Source organism: Festucalex cinctus, chromosome 18 (assembly GCF_051991245.1).
Source record: "Festucalex cinctus isolate MCC-2025b chromosome 18, RoL_Fcin_1.0, whole genome shotgun sequence".
In the NCBI taxonomy this organism is placed as follows: Eukaryota; Metazoa; Chordata; class Actinopteri; order Syngnathiformes; family Syngnathidae; genus Festucalex; species Festucalex cinctus.
In genome coordinates, this window is record NC_135428.1 from 15,559,727 (window position 1) to 15,579,501 (window position 19,775).

The 19,775-nt window shown below is 42.3% G+C and overlaps 1 protein-coding gene across 6 annotated transcripts in view; it reads left to right on the forward strand.

The window, feature by feature from the left end:
• Nucleotides 1–19,775, forward strand: part of fat3b (FAT atypical cadherin 3b) — a 91,727-nt gene that overhangs the window by 69,642 nt on the left and 2,310 nt on the right. For 2 of the 6 annotated variants that reach the window (XM_077504510.1, XM_077504511.1), the window contains exons 42-51: nt 466–632; nt 907–1,372; nt 2,207–2,363; nt 4,539–4,695; nt 4,831–5,232; nt 5,959–6,208; nt 8,396–8,497; nt 9,899–9,958; nt 10,039–10,077; nt 13,272–14,279. In XM_077504510.1, coding sequence (XP_077360636.1) covers nt 466–632; nt 907–1,372; nt 2,207–2,363; nt 4,539–4,695; nt 4,831–5,232; nt 5,959–6,208; nt 8,396–8,497; nt 9,899–9,958; nt 10,039–10,077; nt 13,272–13,921 — 2,450 coding nt within the window. In that variant the 3' untranslated portion in view covers nt 13,922–14,279. Of the gene's footprint in view, nt 1–465; nt 633–868; nt 1,373–2,206; nt 2,364–4,538; nt 4,696–4,830; nt 5,233–5,958; nt 6,209–8,395; nt 8,498–9,383; nt 9,865–9,898; nt 9,959–10,038; nt 10,078–13,271; nt 14,280–19,775 lie in introns of those variants that run through there. The other 4 variants (XM_077504513.1, XM_077504512.1, XM_077504514.1 and 1 more) reach the window with 4 other exon arrangements.

The window sequence follows — 19,775 nt, forward strand, 5'->3', positions numbered from 1 at the left end:
ACTTTAAAAAAATCGCTGCAATGAAAATTGCTGTAGCCTACATGGAATAAAAATCAAACATACGAAAACAATTAAAACATTAAATTAACAACATACAAACAATAAACACTATCACATTCCAAAGCAATGTCCACACTCGTGTGGACCTAAAAGCCAGCAGATGTCGCTGTTTGACTTGCTGCCCGCGCCACTGCGGTTTCCAGGCATCATAAACAAAGACTTCTTAAATCTCCCTGCATCTATCTATAATTATCTTATCGTGAGCTTCATATCGTATTGCGAGCTTTGGAAACCGTTACATCCGTAAAAAGGTTCTTGACTTGTTTTTCTGACTTTATTTTTACATGTTTCTTGACTGGATCTGGGCATGATTTGCTTGGTTGTAGACACACATGATTCTTACATTGAATATTGACGTATTTCTTTTCTCTTTTCTTCTTTTGTGTATGTTCTGTGTCCGCACAGGTCAAAGCTCCCTGAGTTTTTCTGGTAACGGCTATATCAAATACAAGGTGACAGAGAGCGGTCAAAACAGTCAGAGCGGCGAGATGAAGCTGGGCCTAAGAGTCCGCACGCTGCAGACCAGGGGGGTCATCATGTTCACCAGAGTTAATCCCTGCACCATGCTCAAGGTAAATGTCAAGTCTTCTGAACTTGCTTCTTGACTTGGTTCCTTAATATATTTCTTGCCCGTTTTTTTTTTTTTTTTTTTTTTACTTGTATTTGACATGCTTGGTTCTTTGTATTTCAACCTGGCTCTTGCCTGCCCATTGACTAGTTCTTGACTTGATTATTGATCGGTTCGTGACCGGTTATAGTCTTTTGGATGGGTTCTTGACACAGTCCTTGGCTCACCTTTTTGATTCAGTTCTCGTCTCTGTGGACACCGAAACCCTCCCGTTCCAGATCGAAGGTGGCCGCCTGTGGTTCCAGCTGGACTGCGATAATACGCTAGGCATCATGGGAATCTCCGGGCGCCAGATCAACGACGGGCTGTGGCACGACGTGGCCTTGGAGCTGACCAGCAACTACACCCTCCTGTCGTTGGACGACAGCTACGTGGAGAGACGGCGAGCCGCCCGGGCCCCTGTCCGCCTTTGGCCTGTCGCCCCGGAGTCCTCCTTCTTCTTTGGGGCGCAGGTGAGGCCTCCGGCGGAGGGCGGCCAAGGGGCGAGGGCCCAAGATGGTTTCCAGGGCTGCCTGGGCCGGCTGACGCTCAACGGTCGGGAGCTGCCGCTGCAGAATAAACGCAGTCGCTATGCCGAAATCGCCGGGCTGAGTGAGGTAGAACTCGGCTGCGTCCTCTACCCGGACGCTTGCATCAGCGCCCCCTGCCTCAACGGAGCCATGTGCACCAGCCTGCCCTCAGGAGGTCGATCCCACTCATTGCACACATTATACATTTTAACTGTCAAATTCAGTCCATAAAAATGTTAATTTATTGCAACCAAGGTTATTTTAGTTCACGAAAACTAACGAAAAAAAATACAAATAAAATTCAAAAAACAATTTCAATAATGAAATAAAATAAAATCGAAACTGCTTTTTTAAAAAAACAAAAACTAACTGAAACTACATTTTATGTTTACAAAACTAACTAAAACTAACTAATTGTAGCGAAAATGTCCTTAGTTTTAGACTTTGGTAATTAATTTAATTTAATTTACATGAGCCTTTGGGGATAATTTTAAATGGGATTTTAAGTATATTTATTTTAATATTAACCGGAATATGCCCACACCTCCTAAAGCTGCTGCCCCCGCGACCCGACCTCGGATAAGCGGTAGTGGATGGATGGATTTACCGGAATAAGTTTGTTTGAAAGTGTGTCACACAGAAGTGCAGCAGCCAATAGAGTAGCACTTTCAGATGACGTCACCGCACAAAAATGAAGACTAAGACTGAAACTAACTAGAACTAAGAATTTTTAAATAATTAAAACCAATAAAAACTAACACTCAAAACTAAAACTAAATTCAATTTAAAAAACAAAACTGAAAACTGATATGAAAATTCCAAAACTCTAATAATCCTAACTGCAACAAAGACCATATATTTATACATGTTAATAGTCTCTTTCACACATAGAGCCTGAAAAATTAGGTCATCAGTTAAGTTGTCTTCAACACAGAACTCAGTGTAGCAGCTGCTTGCCTCTTATCCACACATATTGTTGTGACGCTCGTTCTGTTGTCTCCTTTGACAGGCTTCGGGTGCACTTGCATCCCTGGCTTCACCGGGGGACGCTGCGAGAGCCCCGTGACTCCCTGCACGGCGAACCCCTGCCAAGCTGGTGGCGAGTGCCAGGCCGTGGGTGGCGGCGGCTTCGTCTGCAGATGCCCACCGGGGCTGGGGGGGCTTATGTAAGAGCAAAAAAAAGCTTTGAGCCTTAATAGAGCGTTGGCATGTGTCGTGTTTACGTCGACTGTGATTACCATGAATCGCCACTGGAGGGCAGCAGCACTCCTTTTACACCACTTGTTTTGAAGCTGCTTAATAATTGAGAGGAAGGACTTGAGGCTTGTCCTAAAAATGACCTCTTTTGAAGACCAATCAGCAAGAAAAAAAGCAGTATTTAATATATTATATGCAATACTACTGTATATTTAAAAAAAACAAAAAAAACAACAAAAAAAAAACAAAAACTCTTGACCACCTCAGTAAGAACTACATTATTTATTCCACCTAATCCACCAAGAATAAAATAAATGTACTTATATTATACTATTTATAATAAAAAATATGTATAAAAGATAAAATAGTCACTAAATAATGATTTTTAAAAAAATACCTAGTAGAGTATGGTTTTCTGTATAATCCACATGATTGATGATATAATAAAAAATGCATGAATACAAAATTTAAGTGCTAATAATTAATTACATTTGATGACTACAAGGTGTTAAATGCGCTATTAAGCTATTTTCAAAATGAATTGTTCCAGCTTGTTATCAGCGCATAATAATCAGCCCTAAATGCTCACTCAGCAGATATTATTCAGCGTGATGACATTTCCAAGTGTTGCTGCACACATGTCGTGTAGCACAAGCAAATACCAAACAAAACTCATCAGAATCCGAAAGAGAAGGAAGCAGTGTGCTATGCTTAATGAGAACCAAGACACCAGAGTGTGTGCGCGCGTGATGCAAGTCGTCACAAATGAGGAGGAAAAACGTTTGAGCCTCGCTGGGGGGGTGCTGACGGCGGGGGGCCGCGTTTCAAAGCCGCAGCGTGCACGCGTCGGTTGGACCACCACCGAGCGCGCCCACGCTAAAAGTATCTTCAAACTTGAATTCATCTACAAAAGCACATGCCGTGATTGTTGAATTAAATACCCCCTTGATAGAGTCGGAATCTCCTCAGCTCACCCAAGGGTTCGTTCTCGAGCAAGCCGCTTCTTCCTTGACTCTTACTCTCAAAAGCTTAGGCTGGGTCCGCATTTAACTCATTAGCTCCCAAAAACGTATAAATACATTCTATTTTGTTTGAAGTGCCCCAAAGACATATTTATAAGTTTTTTTTTGTTTGTTTGTTTGTCTGTTTTTAAATGCTGGAGCATACAGAAGGCTTTGATGCAGCCTCACTACTGCAGAGACCGGTTGAAGCAATGGTAAAACCGGCCTGCAGGTGGTAACAGAGTATAAGAGATCAACCAGGCCCATGTTAAAACAAGCTGATTTCCCCACAGTTATAAGCAGATTTTTGAATAATGATGAAGCTTAGCTATATTCGAATGATAATTGCTGCAAAACGGAGTGTGTCACATGACATATTAGCAGAGATAAAATTTTACAAAATCATATCATTTTCGTCGTGAAGTACATTTTCATCTCGTCTTCATCAGTCGACGAAAATGCATACTGATTTAGTCCGTTATTAACTCATTCAAACCCAAAAACATACAAATACGTTTTTAAATACTTTTTCCTTCCCTACCAAAAACGTATTTATACGTTTTTGTTTTTTGTTTTTAATGCTAGAGCACACAGAAGCCGTTGATGCAGCTGACCTGACGAGGTCGCTTAAAGCAATGGTAGTTATTACAAAAACGGCCAGCAGGTGGCATCAGTGTATAAGAGATCAGCCAGGGCCATTTTGCAACAAGCTTTTTTGCCAGTGTTTTCAACAGGTTTGAGAATAATGATTAAACTTAGCTATATTCTAATGCTAATTGCTGCAAAACGGAAACAGATACAAATACCTTTTTTTTTTTTTTTTTAACTTATAAAAGAAGAGACTATAATCTTTCTTTTGGTATGTTCCATGTTTTTATAGCAATAGAACACAATATTATGTGGAGCTAGCAAAATCAGTCAAAATCCATTTGCTTCAGTGAAAATACCTGGGAGTGAATGAGTTAATGAGGGTTTTAGTCTAGTCTAGTTTTAGTCTAGTGAAAAATGTGCATTGACAATATTATTTTTGTTTCGTTTTCGTTGGCGAAATTAACACTACTTCATGTTATGCCCTCACACATGGGAAAGGAGAGCCACCAGAAAAAAAAAAAAGTCTGCTAAAAACAAGTTTCAATTTTCCAGATGCGACGAGGACGTGGACGAGTGCGAGCAGGCCGATTGCGGAGACGCCGGCGAGTGCGTCAACACTCCGGGATCCTTCTACTGCAACTGCACGCCGGGGTACGAGGACGGGGCCTGTGAGGAGGCGGGAGACGGCGACGTAGACGACGACACGCAGGTGCGACCGTAATTGCCAACCACATGCTGTCTCGATGAGTCAGTGTTAGCTACAACAACCGTGCATCTGAGGATCTGTAACAGGTGTCAATCATCTTTGTCAAGTGTCATTAATCTGAGTGCGGATGCGTCCCAGGCGGAGCCGCTGTCCTACGTCGGTCCCGGTGAGATAATCGGCATTGGCGTCCTGGCCTTCGTCATCGTCCTGCTCCTCATCCTCTTCGCCATCTTCCGGAAGAAGATCCAGTTGCGCAAGGACTCGACGGCGTCGGCGGGGGCGGCGCCAGGGGGGGTCGCGGGCGTCATGGCTGTGACGGCCATCACGGAGACCAGCTACATGCTGCGTAAGACGGGCATGGGTGCGGAGGGTATCGAGTTCAAGGCGGTGCGCGTGTCGGGCATCAGCGGAGGTGGCGACGGCGGAGGAGGAGCCGAGGCGGGCGGCGGCCTGGCGGGACCGCCTCAGGTGGTGGTGAGACCCAACGCGCACTCGCCGCTGATTGGGGGAAGACACGGCAGGGATGCGGATGGAAACAGGGTCAGTCGCGCATGCTGTGCATACGTTCGTCCGGCAAGTTCCATCCAAATGCATTTATCCATCGATAACCAGCAGTTCATTTTTATCCTGACATCCATCCATCCACCCATCCATCATTCCATCATCAATACATATCAGCCACCATCCATCCATCTATCGCTGCTCATCCATCCATCCATCCATCCATCCATCCATCCATCCATCCATCCATCCATCCATCCACTCACTTCAACTCCATTCATCCATCCATCATTTCAGCGCTATCCATCAATCCATAAATATCAGCCACCACCATTCATCCATCATTAATAAACATCAGTCAATATCCATCCATCCATCCCAGCTCCATCCATCCATTTCAGCTCCTTCCATCCATCATCAATCATCTATCAATCCATGCATCCATCCATCCATCCATCCATCCATCCATAAATATCAGCCACAACCATTCATCCATCTTTAATAAATATCAGTCACTATCCATCCATCCATCCCAGCTCCATCCATCCATTTCAGCTGCATCATCCATCCATCCCATTTCCATCCATCCATCCATCCATCATCCATCCATACATCCATCGCTCCATCCATCCATCAGCAATCTATCCATCATCCATCCATCTATCCATTTCAGCTCCATCCATCCATCCATCCATTCATCCATCCATTCATCCACCCATCCGCGTGGCAACCGAGAGTGACCTAAATCCCGTCTTTCGGTCACAGCTGAGTAGCTTCCTGTCCGACGCGTCCAACGTGCGCGGCAACCGTCGGGGCGTGGCCGTGTGCAGTGTGGCACCCACCAACCTGCCCCCGCCGTCGCCCTGCCGCCGCCTCAACCAGCACAGCCCCGCACACAAGGTGTCCTGGGAAGGCGGGGACACCAACACGGCGGCCGAAGTCAGGCGGCGGGACGAATGCGAGGAGGAGTGGAGTCAGAGAGCCTTTGAGATGGAGCGGACGGACGGCAGCGACGGTTAGACCATGCATGCACACACACGGGGTTTGGAATGGATTAAAGGCGGGGTTACGGTTGCAAACACCGGTTAGGGTTTAAGCCTGGTGGGTTGGTGTTTTTAAAGCAGAGTGGCAAGCCAGAGTAAGGTTTCAAGACAGGGTTGAGGTTTCAAAGTAGAGTTTAATGTCTGGGTCAGGGTTTCTAGCCAGGTTAGGGGTTTCAAATTGCTTTAAAGTAAGATTTCACCCATGAGTTAGGATTTCAAGCAAAGGTTAGTGCTTTAAAGTATGGTTTTAAGCAAGAGTTGGATTTCAAAGTAGGCTTTTGTGTCTCATCAGGGTTTCAATTGGGATTAAAAGCCAGGGTTGGTAAGGCAAAATTCCAAACCTTTAGTTAATGTTTCAAATTAGGTTAAGGCTGTCAAATTGGGGTTTCAAGCCAAGTTTAAGATTTCAAGGTAGGGTTTGAAGCCTGGGTTAAAGTTTCAAACAAGGCTTAGGCTTTCAAAAACATGCACTGGAGCCACTTTGGTGTGTTGGCATGGTTGCCAAGAGAGAGACGGATTACTTCCCGCTGACCTCGATACACTCAAAACTTTTTCATTGTCAATTCTAATGAACACATACGATGAATAAATATGAATAATAAATATGATGAATAATGTTGGAGTTTCTACTTTGTCCTACTTTGGACCCAAAGTGCTCCAGTTGGAAACAAGTACCAAAGTCCTGCAACCTTTTTGGTCCTCTCTTTCTCTTGACCTACAGTGGCGGCAGGGCGGCGAGAGGGTGGAGCTAGACAGCAGTGCCGTTTATTGATTGGTGGACAGAGACTCATCCCACAATGGGAATGCTAGCAAGTAGCCAGGTAGCTGTAAACCCTAATTGGAAACGATAACCCAGGCTTGAAACCCTAACTACAGCTTGACACCTTTTTTTTTGAAGCCCCAACCGATGTTGGACAGCCCAACCCAAGCTTGAATCCGTACTCTGAAGCCTGAGACCTGGCTTGAAAGCAGGATCAGGGTCTCAAATGGTTGTGTTGGGCTTGTAGTGCAACTTGCCCGGCGTTATTTGAAGCTACCGCAATCCCTTATGGTCTGTTTACAGCGCAAGAAGTGAATCTTGCGAGTCTCTCTGTGTTTGTTATGGCCATCATCGATTTCCTCCGCAGGGATCAGGATGCCCTCATCAAGGCGCTGCGCTCCCCCACCGAGGAGGGGAAGTGTACTATGGTGCATGGGGGGTTCGCTCCCGCCTAATTAGCGCGTGATTGAGATGGCTGAGCGCCCTCGTTACCCTGCTGCACTTTGTTTATTAGCGGCAAGCTAAATGGCATCCAGCTAACGTGGCGTTGCGCGCTCGTTGACGGCTGAGGCGAATAAGCCAGCGAGCCGATTGGCCGTTTATGCGGCTGCTGAATAATTAATTCATTAGCATATGATGAATAATTTAGAAGCAGCAACATGGAAAACATGAGCACTCGCATTCATTCTTTTCCGCTCTTACACGACACCCCACTTTAAAACGCTAACTCAACCTCACTTGAAACCTGACCCTTGACTTGAATCCCTACTTTGAAATCTTAACCCTGGTTTGAAACCCATGGCTTAAAGTGCTAATTTGAAATCTTAACCCAGGCTGGAAAACCTATTTTGAAATTTCACCATTGTTTGAAAACCTAACCCAAGTTTGACACCCTATTTGAAACCCTAACCCTGGCATAACTCTGACACCCTTTTTTAAAACTCTAAACTAACCATGCGCCCTAATTTAAAGCACTATCCCTGGTTTGAAACCCTACACAGGCCAAAAACACTCATTTGAAACCTTAACAAAGGCTTGAAACCCTAATTTGGAACCCTAAACCTGGCTTGAAAACCTAGTTTGCTTGTGTGCGCGTGTGCGTGGTGTGTGTGTGTGTGTGTTTGTGTGTGTGTCTTGAAGCGTCTGGTGTGCATACACAAGCTGCCCAGTGACTGCTCTCCTTATGTTGATTGACAACCTGTCTGTGTCCCGTGAGGTGTGGGCGGGGCGGTCTCATACACGCACGCACACACACGCAGATGGTCCGAAGGTGTCAGCGCATGATGAATTGTTGTGGAGATCAAAAGCTGCAGTTGAGGCGCATGTCAACCTGAATCAAACTTGCATGCTTGCATTGGCTAATTGTGCTACACGTGCATGCGTGTGTGTGTTTGCACAGGTGAGCGGTCGCCACCTGTGCAGAGCGACACGATCGGGCTTTCGTCAGACTCCACATCAGAGGAGCTCAGCTCGTACACGTCAGAGTCCTTCGATGACAACGGTACGTCAACAACACTAACGAGTGCTAATCCGCTATGTCGCATCACACGAGTGCACCAACGTCAACGGTTTTGCAGGACTTCACAATACAGCGCACCTTGGATCGGGTTAAGGCGTCAAAGTAGGGTTTTTAGACAGGGTTGGGGTTTCATAGGAGGGTTTCAAGCAATGGTTATGGTTTCAAAGTTGGGTTTTAAGACAAGGTTGAGGTTGTGTATTAGGATTTTAAACCTGAGTTAAGGTTTCAAGATTTGGTTGGGGGTTCAAAACAGGATTATGGTTTCGTAAAAAGAGTTTCAATCATAGGTTAGGATTTCAAAATAGGGTTTTTAAGTAAGAGTTATGTTGCAAATTTGTTTCTCAAGATTTGCTTGGGGTTTTAAGATAGTTTTAAAAGATGGGTTAGGCCTTTAGAACAGGATTAAGGTTTTACATCTAGGCAAGGACTTCAAACAAACAATTTCGTCAAGCCAGGCAAAGGGTTTCAAAGTAAGGTCTAAAAATGTGAATTTGTGAAGTTTTGCATTTCAGTGTGAAGCCCTGATTTGAGTTTAAAAGTAGGCTTTTAAAACAGAATTTGGGTTTCAAAGTACTGTAAAGTTTTATTCTGATGGTTGAGGTTAGATTAGAGATTCAAGACTAGGTTAGGGTTTCAAAATTGGGTTTGAGGACACTGTTTCAAATGAAGGTTTCAAGCCTGCGCTAGTTTCAATCACAGATTCAGGAGTCAAATTGAGTTACAATTTTTAATCAAGGTTGGGGTTTCAAATTAGGGTTTGCACTGTACTGTAATACTTGGCCAATAAAGATGATTATGATTGTGATTGTAGTGCAGCATCATCCGAATGTGCACCAACATTTGGAATTAGTTTGATCTGTTTTCGCAGAAATTACTCAAATTGTTTTTGAGTCATCGCACTGAAAAAAGAAAAACAGCCTCCCTGGTGGAGGTAACAACAACACTAGTGATGAGTGAGCCTCACACTAGATTGATAACGGCGGCGCTTAATTAAGCGACATGAAGTCATTAAGGAGATGATAAGAACTTGGAGGTGCAACAAGAGCAACAAGACGAATTACAAGAAGAAAACGAGGAAGTATTTTTTTCTTTTTTCTTTTTCCCAGAGAACTCGATAGCATTGATCATCCCTCTGCTACCAGGAAGGTGCGCCGCTAACACGCTAACGACACGCGTGCGTGTGTGTGCGTCCTGTCTAATTACTGTAGCCGAGCTGACACCCCATATAGAACGCACACACACGTGACCCTGCGTTCTTAACACGTGCGCACACACACGATGCGTTCGCCAGTTCAAGTTAGCGTATGTTAGCGTGTGTGTGTGTTTGTAGCAATGTTTTTGAAAAATCCCAAACTTATATAACCCTGGTTTGTGCGCACGCAGCCTCCATCGTGACAGTCATCCGTCTGGTCAACGACACTGTAGACCACATTGAAAGTGAAGGTAGGAAAACACTCATTATTATAAAACACAACAAATAAATGTAAATCATTGATTTATATAAAAGTTATTATTGTTTGTAGTTTCCAACATGGACAAGGAGCAGTGGCAGCACAGTCCTGGTAAGTGTCATAGTAAACATATACCTAAGGATGTAACGATACTGGCAATATCAAGATATTGTGATATTAAAACTACGACAATATCGTCGTCGTCAAGTTCACGATATTCAAAAGCTACAAATCTATTAAAAAAAAGTTAGGTTGATTTCCATTTGTGCAGTTATAGCATCCTCTGGTGGCTAGTTTTTTAGTGCAGTTTAATTTTTATTGGGTATGTTTTGGCCCTTCTATGTTTAAAATACACTAATTGTCAGATGAAGGGGATTGTAAAATGTTTTGAAGCGAGTCAGTATGTGGAGGAACTCAATGTGGGCTTGCATTAGCGATTAAGTGCTTCAATATTAAGTGTTATTAGAGATTGAAGGTAGTTTATATGTATTGTTTTTATGTACAAAAGCACAATATTGTGCTTTTTTATGACTATGAGCTCATTTTTTTTACAATATTGTGACCTTTTTTATAATATCGCCAACCTCCCCACAGTATCGTGATAATTATCGTATTGTGAGCTTCATATTGTGATATCATATCGTGATATTTATCGTTACATCCCTACATATACCGTCCTTAAATTTACTGTATATAGGATGGTAGTAAGGTAGGTAGGAGGTAGTAAGTCGGTAGTTTAATCGGTAGAAGCTGGAAAGTGAAGCCATATTTGATCCAGATCTAATCCAGATTGCAGTGTAAATTCAATGTAAAAGTCAATTGAACATGTTCAGACAGTTCCTAGCTGGCGGACCCATTTCTGTGTAAAGCCTTGGTTTTGTGCGGTTTTGTGGTGTGCGGTCATTAACGAAGCGTACCTGCCCATCTCCTCTCAGCATGTCATTGATATCACAAACTCTACTCCACATCATCAGTAGCATAAATTCTGTATACCTCACACTCTCTCTTGCACCTCATTAACACTCATTTCAATTATGTGCTAGGTTGCTAGTGCAAGTAACTTTGTTAGTGTGAGCCACTCGCACGCCCACGAGAAACTTGCATAATTTAGATCAGCGCCAAATTGTACACATCATCGAAACTGAGCATATGCTAATAATGCTAAGCTAATGTGTGACAATGTTGTCGGTTATGTTGCTTTAAACACAAGAGGGCGGGACAAGTGTTAATGATGACGACGAGATCTGTGTTCATCTTCACATTTCAGTTCCAATAGTGGCTCTAAAACTGTCTATAAAAAACAAACTTGCATTCTGGGCTCGTCCATGTCTTCCCGCTGTTGACATAGAGTAGTTGAGGGGGGGGCGGGGGGGATGCCTTAAATGTACAAATGGGGGTCTAAATTTCATCACCCCGCGGAACCACAAAACCGGTCGCAACCATCTGACAACACGGCAGTAATACAAAGTCAACCGCTGGATTTCTCCCATCAGGTTCAGGAAAGCATGATGGCCCGAGCCAAAACGTCTTGTTCCCTAGCAACAGATGCCACGTCTTCTCACGGCGCGTATCGCCGAGTTTCCTCCCGCACCGGTGCCAACAAAAGAAAGAAAAAGAGACTCCGAGGGCGTGAAAACTTCAAAGATGACAGAGGAACAAGTCTTGACTTGTTTTGTCACAAGGCATCTTTTATAATCATCATCATCATTAGCATGAATCCGAGCCATAATCATCAACAATAACAAACTTAATCATCATCATTGCTTGTTCATTAGGAGCTAGAGGGCAAAATGTTGTAAAATGCTAGATTCTTTCTCGCAGATTATCCAGCAACGAGTCTCAGGTGGTAAACTTCACACGACTATCTTTACATCTTTACACAAGGGCAATGTCCCGCTTCTTTGACGACTCTGACATTCCTTCCAAAACCCCTCAAAATTGTCAAGTTTGATTCTTCACCCCTGATTTTGGGTTGCTAATACGGGAAAAGATGTGAAAACGACAGTGTGACTTGCTTCCCAGCCCAGATCACCCTGAGACTGAAATGTCTTTCATTAACGAAGCGCATTAGCCCTCAGGAACCAAACTTGTGTTCTTGGTAGCAGTAAACCAAATCCCAAAGGTCCCCGGGTCTCGAACGTGCTACCCCCAAAGCAGGGTCCCCCTGAAGTTCCTGGATTGAAATACATCCAAACTCTTACCGTTCTCTGCATTCTACCACTGGGACTCTCTGGACTGAACTCCATCTGCCTTACGACTATACCGCAATCAGACAGTGACATCAGATTCTGGTATGGCACAAGAAGAAGATGTGAAAAAGATAGTGGGCATGATATGATACTTCATTTATATAGCGTTTTTACACCTTCCAATGCCCTCAAAGCGCTTTATATTTGACTACTCAGTCACCTACTGATGACGCAGCATCAGATGAGACTGGGGATTCAGTATCTTGCTCAAGGATACTTTGACATGGTCACGATGGCATGGGGTCAAACCCACCTCTGGGTTGGGAGACAACCACTCTAGCACACGAGCCATGCCGCCCCATGTAGTGCTTTGGAATCAAGCTGAGGTTCTCTGTACTTGGCTTTGGCACTGCAGACCCAACACCAAGGTTCTTCGATCTTGAAAGGACTACCCTCGCAAGCAGAGTCCTCCAAAAGTCCCATTGTGCGCTTTAGTTATGTTCCTGCCCCTGCAGCTTAAAACTGAGACTCCTCCCATCCTGCAATTAGATTGTGATGTCAGCATCTTGTGTAGCCAGCGTCATTTATGACTGTTACGACCTCCAAAGCCAGAAAACTGGTTCACGTCATCCAGCCCAGTCCTCTGTCAGTGCCGTTTATACAACAACTCTGGAAAAAGGCGGGCAAATGGTTGTGTGAAAGGAACTCATGTCCCAGCCAAGAACTCTTGGAGAGTCAAGCATCCTGCTTTAAGGCAGCTTGGTAGTCCTCAGGAACCAAATTCGCAGTCTCATTCTCTGCTGCGGCTCATACCCCAAAGTTCTAAGGGCATTAACTAGATTGCTTCTTGAGTCTTCTGGATGTTTTGCCTCTCAGCTGAGCTGGCTTCAACTGTTCATGGCTGGGTTGAAGAACTCTTGGTGTGGAGCAGTCCAATTGCGATCGATTCACTGCTCTGACAATGAAATGACCGGGATGAAAAAGAATATTCACAGCAAACCCCAAAGGTTCCTGGACCTTTTAAAAGCCTACCCCCAACCATCAACCGGGGTCCAAAATTTTCTACTAGCTTGGTACACTTCTTTTGAGTCTAAAAGTGTGTTCCTGTCCCTGCAGCGTACCACTGGGATTCCTCCAGGCAGACTTCCAGCTGGTTTTCGCCCTCCCGCCTGCGCCCACCTGAGGTGGGGTCCCACTACGACCTTAGCGACGTCAATCAGAACATTCGGCGCGGCGGCAGCACCCGTTCACTACAGCTGGACTACCCGATCCAGGTCCCGAGCAGCGACAGAAGCCAGGAGCTAGCGCCAGAGACCCGGCGGAGGGCCTTCCAGTGGGAGAAGAACCAGTCGGGTGAGTGGCAGAGGAAACGGTGGCTAGATGGGGAAGGGCGGCAAAGGAGTAGCGAAGAATCGCCCGTCTATGAGGAGTACCGGGAGCCCCGGAGAGACTCTGATCACAGCGAAGACTCTGAGGGTCTCTACGACACCCTGCCCCCGACCCGGGAAGCCTATGACGGCTACCCATCCAGCCCGCCAGGCCTCACTTTACACCCAGCCCAGCTGCTGCCCCCCTTGCGGGCCTGGGCCTCTGGAACTCGGGAGGGCGGGGGCGGCGGAAATCCGGGCTCTGGCGCCATGACCGGTTCTGGAGACGAGCTGGAGAGACTGTTGAACCTGGTGTCGCTAAGAGCCAGGAGGGCCACGAGGACCAACAGAACCTCCACCGGGTCGGAACCCACAGCAGGTTGGGACGGATTTAAATGACCGGCCGGCCTTGGCAGCCAAAAAAAAAAAAAAAAAAAAAAAAAAAAAAAATGCTGAGGTCTTGTCTGGTTAGCGGAGCTTGTTTTTCCGGGGAAGGACTGTTTAACCGCATGCCGCCTCAGAGATGTTATTAAGATTAACGCCGTCTTTGTTTAATCATTTCATTACTCGCCAGTTATTTATTTCATAAGGAGGTCGTTTGGCGGCCGAGCAACACGAGCATCAAAGTGAAAGATGATTAAAAGTAAGACACTTTTAAGACCCCGTGCGCGCGCACACACCAACACACAATAACGCGCCGCTTCCGATTTAATGCCGTGTATTATCACTGTGAATAAATTGTGTACTCCGTGTGCAACTCGTGTTTGTCATCTCTGGATACCTCACACGAGACCTCCGCCAAGGCTCAACAGTCCGAAGCGCTTCTTCCTCTTTTACAAGCCGAGACGGCAAACCGCAGCTTAGCTCTGCCGTCCATCTGATAAATGGATTCTGCGGATCTTCGCACTTCACTGAAGTCTCGCCGGCCCGTCAATGTTCCGAGTTGATGTCGCGTCAAAGCAAGAAATTGATATGATACCGTTGATTTTGCCCAGCATTTGAATCAAAGTTGTTTCAGGTCGCTGATGTCAAAGCTCGCGATTGTCTTCTCTCTTGACTTTGAGCGTATAATTATACGTACGGCATACACACCGTACACATTATATACGCACGTATCTAAGATATATAGGTCATGTGACCTGGCCACTTGATTAAGTACGCCTAATGACATCTGACATCGCAGCATCACTTTTCTGATTCTGCTACACGCTGACGGATGTTTCTCATTTTACTCTGGTCCTCGTTTGGACAAAACAACATTCATCTCTTAGAGTCCAAATATCATGACATTAGAATATGTATTGTCAATCTACAGTAATATTGATCATTAATACTAAACAAAAATATAGACGCAACACTTGTTTTTTGCTTCACTACATCTTTCAGAGTGGCCTTTTACTGTGTGCAGTCTAAGGCACATCTGTGCACTAATCATGGTGTCTAATCAGTAGGGGTCTTAAAAAAAATCGATTCGGCGATATATCGCGATACTACATCGCGCGATTCTCGAATCGATTCAATAATCGGCAAAATCGTTTTTTTTTTTGTTTTTTTTAGGATTCACACCTTGAGCATGGAAGAATGTTATATGAACGGAACATTAAGCCTTAATATTTTATTTCAATGCTGTTCAAACATGAAACAGATTACAACCTCTATAAGACTGAAATTTCAGATAAATAAATAATACATTTTCATACAAATCTTACACTCTACAAGCTTACTGATTAGTATTTTCTAAATTTGAATGAAAAAATCGCAACAATCGACTTATAAATTCGTATCGGGATTAATCGGTATTGAATCGAATCGTGACCTGTGAATCGTGATACGAATCGAATCGTCAGGTACTGGGCAATTCACACCCCTACTAATCAGCATCTTGACGTGGCACGCCTCTGAGGTGGGATTGATTATCTTGGCAAAGGAGAAGTGCTCACTATCACAGATTTAGACTGATTTGTGTACAATATTTGAGAGAAACGGTCGTACTGTGTGTATATGGAAGAAGTTTTACATCTTTGAGTTCATCTCATAAAATATGGAAGCAAAAAAGTGTTGCGTTCATATTTTTGTTGAGTATAGAAGCTGGTGTATTGATCCTCAATCATAATTGATAAATAGCGATATGCTGCTGTATCAACACGGCATAACAGACAAGGATAACAAATAACGGCACCGGACACGCTAACGCACTCAATTACAGTAACAAAAGTATTTGTACTTGATTACTTCCTCCCGTTGCTCAACGGTGATGCCGGATGAAGCTTGCAGTGAGCATGCTGAGAAATCACACTGAGCAAAGGGGGGAGGAAGAGGAGTGTTGCTCGTACTAACACCAAGATTACACACACGGGGCGCAGCCTAATCTGCGTGGCCGACATCTGCCTGCCGAACGCGCGCGCACGCACAGCTGGAACGGACACAAACAGCATCTCACGCAACTGCCGCGCATGTATTATTCAGCAATGCTTTAATTTCACCCGCGTAATCAGCTGCAGTGAGGCATGCCATGTGTGCGCGTGCGTGTGTGGGGGTGTGCGTGTGTGTGTGTATGTCTGTCTGTCTGGCAGATGATTAGCAAGACAATCCTTTGACATATGCAAGGAACGCCGCTACTGTACGTTAGTGCATAAAAAAATCATGACAAACCGCATCGTGCACTAGCGTTAGCATGTTAGCATTTTTTGCTGAATCCGCTCCAGTAAATAAAAGTAGGAAAGTAATATGTCTAATATATATATATATATATATATATATATATATATATATATATATATATATATATATATATATATATATATATATATATATATCCATCCATCCATCCATTTTCTTGACTGCTTATTCCTCACAAGGGTCGCGGGGGGTGCTGGCGCCTATCTCAGCTGGCTCTGGGCAGTAGGCGGGGGACAACCTGGACTGGTTGCTTATATATATATATATATATATATATATATATATATATATATATATATATATATATATATATATTGTGGTTTAAAAAAATAATGTCTTTAAACTATGACTCAAACAATATAATTCGAATCTTATTAAAAGAAATTTATTCTTGTCGAATTTTTACTTTCTGTTATTCTTGGGATTTTTTTTAATTGTGTTAAAATAAATATTTTTTATTATTATTTTAAATTTAATTTTGAATTGTGATTTTTTTTTTATATATATTGGTTTATTGTTTGACTAATTTTCCTTTTAAAATTTTTTAAATTAAGCTGGAACTTTTTTCTTGTACTTTATCACCTTTTAATGTGACTTTTTTTCTATTATTTTTTTTTCCCAATTTTACTATGACTTAAATATTTTTTTCTTTTAAATACAATTTCATCCGCATAACTTTAAGAAAAAAAAAAAACATAAGGTAGAAGATAGATGAAGGTAAACTTCAGCATTTTGGAAATATACTACTGCTTTTTTTTTTCCCAAAAAAGACAAACAAGTTTGAGTTTAAAAATTATAACCTAAGAAAAATCATTTTTACCTTCATATTGTTGATTGACTCAACATCAACAGTGCCTCTGCTGGCTGCAAGCTCGTACTGCACCACATTTTTTCTTCGCCATTATCTTCTTGACATGATTCATCAGTCAACGAAATGTTCAATTTCCCACGCAACAATTTAATTCTACGTGTTGGACGGGCGTGTTCTATCAACCACGTGCCAGACGCTTCTCCAACTTTCACTTTCATCCTCAAGCAACCTATTTTTTTTTTTTTTTTTTTTTTTAAACTCTTCCCCGCCAGCGAGCGTCACAAAAGGTTAATGGCTTCCTCTGGTTTTGTAATCACAAACAGCCATTTCACAGTCGCCGGCATGGATGAAAAAAAAATAAAAATCAACAGGCGGCCGAGCACTAAGTGGCCCGACGCTTGGTTGCAACAAACATGAGCAAACAAAGGCATTAGCCCCATCAACATGCGGCACTCAAAATGATCAACAATGTGCATAAGGAGCTTATTGTTTAACTGCATTACACTTGCACTGCAAACTTTTAACTTTTAACTGAACTTGAGTTAGAGATCACTTCAAGAAAACAACTGCGGCTGAAACAAAGAGTTGTACATCAATAAAAGGGGAACATAAAAGGTTAGAGCAGCAGTAGCAGCGTAGCGATGGAGCAGCTCAGCGAGGTTAAGCGGGCCCCGGCTTCGAAAGAAATTTCAAAACTCAAAAAATGAAGAATCTTAACATGAACTTGCAAGTGGAGGGAGGCCGGAATTGGAATTATATGCTCCCTCTTTTGTGTTCCAGTTAAAAAGATGACAAAAAAAAAATAACTTAATGACCACACTAATTTGCCGATCTGATTTCAAACCACTGCCCAATTCATTCTCCATAATTTTGATTTTGATGCTCTTTCAACTTTTTTTTTGTTTTTTATACAAAAAAGTCTGAAAAAATGCTATAGTTAAATAATAAATACTACGTTTATTAAAAACTTTTTGGTCAAAGAACACTTTTGAAATGAAAAATATCCAACTGATTTAAAAAATTTCTTTTTTTGTAGAAAAATATTTAATTTCTCGTATTTAAAAAAAATAAATAAAATAAAAATCACTCCAGTGTTATTGCAATGCTTTTATTTTGTCAAAAACATTTGACTTGTGGTAAAAATAAATAATTAAATGAAAACATTTTTAATTAAACTCATCTTTTATTTTTTTGAAAAAAACACTTTTGGTTAGAATATAATTTTTTGATAATTTTTTTGTTGGAAATTCTATTCTATTTTTAACTTTTTTTTATGCTTTTTTTTTTAAAGGGGCGAGGAGTAATTTTTTTTATGAATGCTCCAAATTCACTGTTTTTGTTTTGTTTTGTTTTGTTTTTTTTGTTTGCTTTTTTTTTATCTTGAAATATGAGCAAAAATTTGAGATGTGTGTGCTTCAGACACCCGCCAGTAGCTGTTGGCTGCACATTTCACAACATCTGGTCCACCATCAGTTCACATTGGCTTCTTTGCAGTGGAAGAAAAATGTCAGTTGGTGGTGCTATTGCAACCCCAGTAGAAACCACAGAAGAAGAACAATGGAGGATGATACACGACACAGTAAACTTGTACAATGCCACTTTTTTTAGAATATGACTTGTTTTGTTAAAACAAAAAAGGATAATAAATAATAAGAAAACATTTAATAATAATAATAAAATAGTAAAATACATTAAAAATGAATAAATAAATAACATGCATTTCTTAAAATGACTCAAAAAAAAAAAACGGGCCTCATCCCGCTTTTGTTCTCACTGGATCAATTGACTCGAATTATGACATCCGCCACTTTTAATCCTGCCTTCTCATCTGCTGAAAACGCGACCCCCAGCCCATCCCCTCATTGTCATCCACATTTGGAGCGATGACACATTGAGGTCGACGTTATTGGCCGCTCGTTGTCAGATGCATACGAGGACACTGGGGGAAAAAAAAAAGGAAAAGAAATCCATGCTAGTGGTGGCAAATGATTGTACGTGCGTCACAAGGGTCCCGGGATCAATGGCGGCCGCCATGATGCGATTTGTCTGCCCCGACTAAGCCTTTCTGTAATGATGCCGGGAAGTGACTCAGCACGCTTTTGGACAGACCGGACACGTTTTTTTTTTTTCTTCTTCACATGCTGACCCACAAACACTCTTGTAACACATCACATTGTCCTCAAAGGGGACATTAGGACCCCACAATTGCATTTTGACTCAAGGCTATCCCATCTTACTTTGAAATGATTATTAACTCTATTATTAACTCTTTGATCAACAATATGTTCCTTTTTGTTGGAAAATGTGTGTTTTCTGTCATAAAAATGTTGTAAAAAAATAAAAGTACTAATCTTTTTTCCCCCTTCAAAAAAAACAACGATGTGTTTGTCAGAAAAAGAATCCCTGCGTCAGATTTCATTATTAAAAAATAAATAAATAAAATTTGTCCAAAGTAGTCCAAAGTAAATTGATGTATATTCTGGAAAAAGATTATTTAAAAAAAAAAAAAAAAACTTAACTAGACTTAACTAACAAAAAATAACAAAAATATTGTTTATCAAAAAAAAAATCTTTTGATGAAAAAGAATTATGTTTTTTGTTTGCAAATATTTGTAGTCAGTTTTGCCTCAAATATTAGTATTTTTGGTACCACATTTTCATTTTACAATTCCCTTGTTTGTTTTCTGAGCATTTTTATTTATCTTTAAAAATAATATTCAACGTTCGCTTCAAAAAGTACTTTTAATTAAAAAAAAGCATATT